The sequence below is a fragment of the Tupaia chinensis genome, unplaced genomic scaffold, assembly GCF_000334495.1.
Source record: "Tupaia chinensis unplaced genomic scaffold, TupChi_1.0 Scaffold144602_1, whole genome shotgun sequence".
NCBI classification, from domain to species: Eukaryota; Metazoa; Chordata; class Mammalia; order Scandentia; family Tupaiidae; genus Tupaia; species Tupaia belangeri.
In genome coordinates, this window is record NW_006204462.1 from 1347253 (window position 1) to 1350110 (window position 2858).

At 52.6% G+C, this 2858-nt stretch overlaps 1 protein-coding gene across 1 annotated transcript in view; it reads right to left on the reverse strand.

The window, feature by feature from the left end:
• Positions 1-301: 301 nt before the first annotated feature.
• The window catches only part of DCTN6 (dynactin subunit 6), a gene marked incomplete in the record, with an annotated part of 20468 nt that continues 17911 nt past the window's right edge, over positions 302-2858 (reverse strand). Inside the window, 1 exon segment of the mRNA XM_014583713.1 lies at positions 302-703. Coding sequence (XP_014439199.1) covers positions 605-703 — 99 coding nt within the window.

The following is a 2858-nucleotide window of genomic DNA, read 5'->3' on the forward strand; positions in this document are numbered from 1 at the left end:
CTGTGTTGGCAACCAGCAGGCGACCCAGGCAAGCCCGGCATTGGGAGTCAGAAGTGGCTCCTCCAGGCAAGGCTTGGGTCAGCAAGAGATTAAGGTGCTGGATCCCACAAGGCCAACAGAGTGCTTCGTCCTGAACCCAGTGGCTTGAAAACCACACCAGGCACGCGTGCATGCATGTCGAAAATCCCGTGGGGGGAGGATGTGGTGTGGCCGTCCCCCGGGGAGTTCTCTTTCTCCCTAGTGAGTGCAGCTACTTGGGAAAGATGAGTGCAAGGAGAGAAACGGACCCGCACACGCTCACTGCAGTCAGGCCATCAGCACGTTTATTAAGCTGAGTACATGCGAGGGAGTTCAGCGTCACCACATACTTCATGACCACAGGGAACCTTCACAGGGCCAAACTTGGTTAGTATTTTACATAACACAGGAAAACTAGGTCTGTAAACTGCTAGAAAAGGAGTAAGGAAATCGGGGATAGTATATACATAAATTATAGAAGACAGTTACGACAGACTTCCACCCTCCTCTCCAGGGGCGTCTACGTCGCTGACGGGGCCGTCCGTGGGCCACTGGGCACAGGCGCTGGGCCCCCAGGCTGCGGCCCTCAGTTTCTCGCGGGTGTGCAGCTGCTCTTCACCGTCTTCTTCAGGTGGTGGTAATTCGGCAAGATTTTCATCAAGAAATCCAGCTGCAGTGTCTGGGGCTAAAAAATGAGGTGATCAGGCAGCCGTGTCTGGAGGCTGTGGTCCAGGCCATTTTTGCTGGCTATAAGCAGGGTCTCAGGAACCACAGGGAGCACATAGCTCTTAAAATTGAAGGTGTTAATGCACGAGATGAAATGGAATTCTGTTTAGGCAGGAGGTGTGCTCATGTGTACAAGGCAAAAACAGCACAGTGACTCCTGGTGGCCAACCAAATAAAACCAGAGTCACCTGGGGAAGGTTACCCGAGCCCATGGAAACAGTGGCATGGTTCGAGCCAAATTCCGAAGCAACCTTCCTGTTAAGGCCATTGGACACAGAATCCGTGTGATGCTGTACCTCTCAAGGATTTAAAATAACGAAACGTAAATGAATAAAAATGGATTTGGGTTGTTAAAAAAAAAAAGGGAAAAAAACACAAAAAGGGGATTAAGGCTGACGAGCAGAAAGGAAAGCCCAGAGGTCCAGGCAGAGATGGTTATTTCTACGCTGTGAAATTACAGGCGACTTTTTAAAGTTTGCTATAGGGTGCATGTGCTCACTGGAGAGACAGAGGAAGTGAGAGAGGATCGAGTCCCTTCTCCTCCATTCTCCCCTCGGGGTTTTGGGCATGCATGCACACGTGCCGGGTGTTGTTCAAGCTACTGGGCCCAGGACTTGAACAGCACAGTCGGCCATGTGGGTTCTACCGCCTTAACCTCTGTGTCACCTGCTGGCCCCGAAAGGCAACTTTTACTGACTAATTTTTGCTTATCTGTTTTGCTTGTTAAAAATTTCCAATGATCCGGGACCAGCGGTTAGCGTAATGGCTATGTCGCTGGACTCCCACGTAGTCGACCGCGGTTCAAGTCCAGACCCGGTGGCTTAAACTCAAGCCGGGCGTGTGTGCGTGCGTGCCCAGGATCCTGAGAGGAGAACAGAGGAGAAGGGATTGCGGTGTGGCCATCCCCCCTGGGGGGTGGTTTCTCGCTTTCTATCTCTCTGTCTCTGTCTGGCGAGCACATGCGCCCTATAGCAAAAACCTCTCCAAGAAAAAAAAAAATTATAAAAAAAAAAATTTACAATGATCGTACATTGAGCTTGGCGTTAAGTAAAAAGCTGCACACAGAAATATAAAGAAATCCGTTTTCGACCTTGCTGTCAGTGCCGTCTGCTTCCGTAAGGTATAAAGACCCCATTCAGAAGCACACACAGGTCAGCCCCGAGCGCACTGCCACACTTGTGCCTGAGCCCGAGGCGACGTGCTCACCCAGCCCCACGGTGCTGCCCCACGGCAGAGCCCACCCAGGACTTTTGTGACAGACTCGTCTGCATGCTGTAACTCAGCAACCATGGGGGTCCTCGGGCCAGCGGGAACCACTGTGGTTAAGGTGAGTGTGGCAGTGCGCTCGGGGCTGACCTGTGTGCGCTTCTGAATGGGGTCTTTATACCTTACGGAAGCCAGGACAGACGGCACTGACAGCAAGGTCGAACCACAGTCCGAGTCACGGACCCGACCTGGCAGCTAGAAACTCATGCCAGGTACGTGTGTGTGTGACCCAGATCCTGAAAGGAGGATGGAGGAGAAAGGACTGTGGCATGGCCATCCCCCTGGGATGTGACTTCTCATTTTCCCTCTCTCTCTCTCTCTGGTGAGCACAGGTGCCCTATGACAAAAACCTTAAAAAAAAAGTTAAAAAGATCCTCATGTCAACGAAGCCTCAAAGTGGTGAGTCGTACCACGGGACACTGAACTGCCACTGGTTCCAACCTCCGTTCCCGAACTCGAGCTCCAGCCCCCCATCTCTGCTGCTATGCCGAGAGCCAGACGGAGCGCTGGACTGTCCTCCCCTCCCAATCTACGGAAGGGCCAGTTGCTATGAAAATAATGAAAAAGCCAAAGATTACAGGAATAGAGTGAGCTAAAAAGAACTGGAGTTTCAACTTCTGATAAAACATGGCTAAGATCTGGAGGCAAAGCCTGGAAAGTGGCTTCCTCTGGGGCAGGGAGGAGGAGGTGAGTGAGAACTGCGTGCCCAAGTCTGAGCCAGGAGGCTCCACCGCAGCCCTGCGCCCCGCACCCGAGCAACCGAGCGGCAAACAGCTCCCTGTTCAGGACAGTCACCCAATGTTTTACTTCAGTCACTTGCTTCGTACACGGTGGCCCGCCCGCCCGCC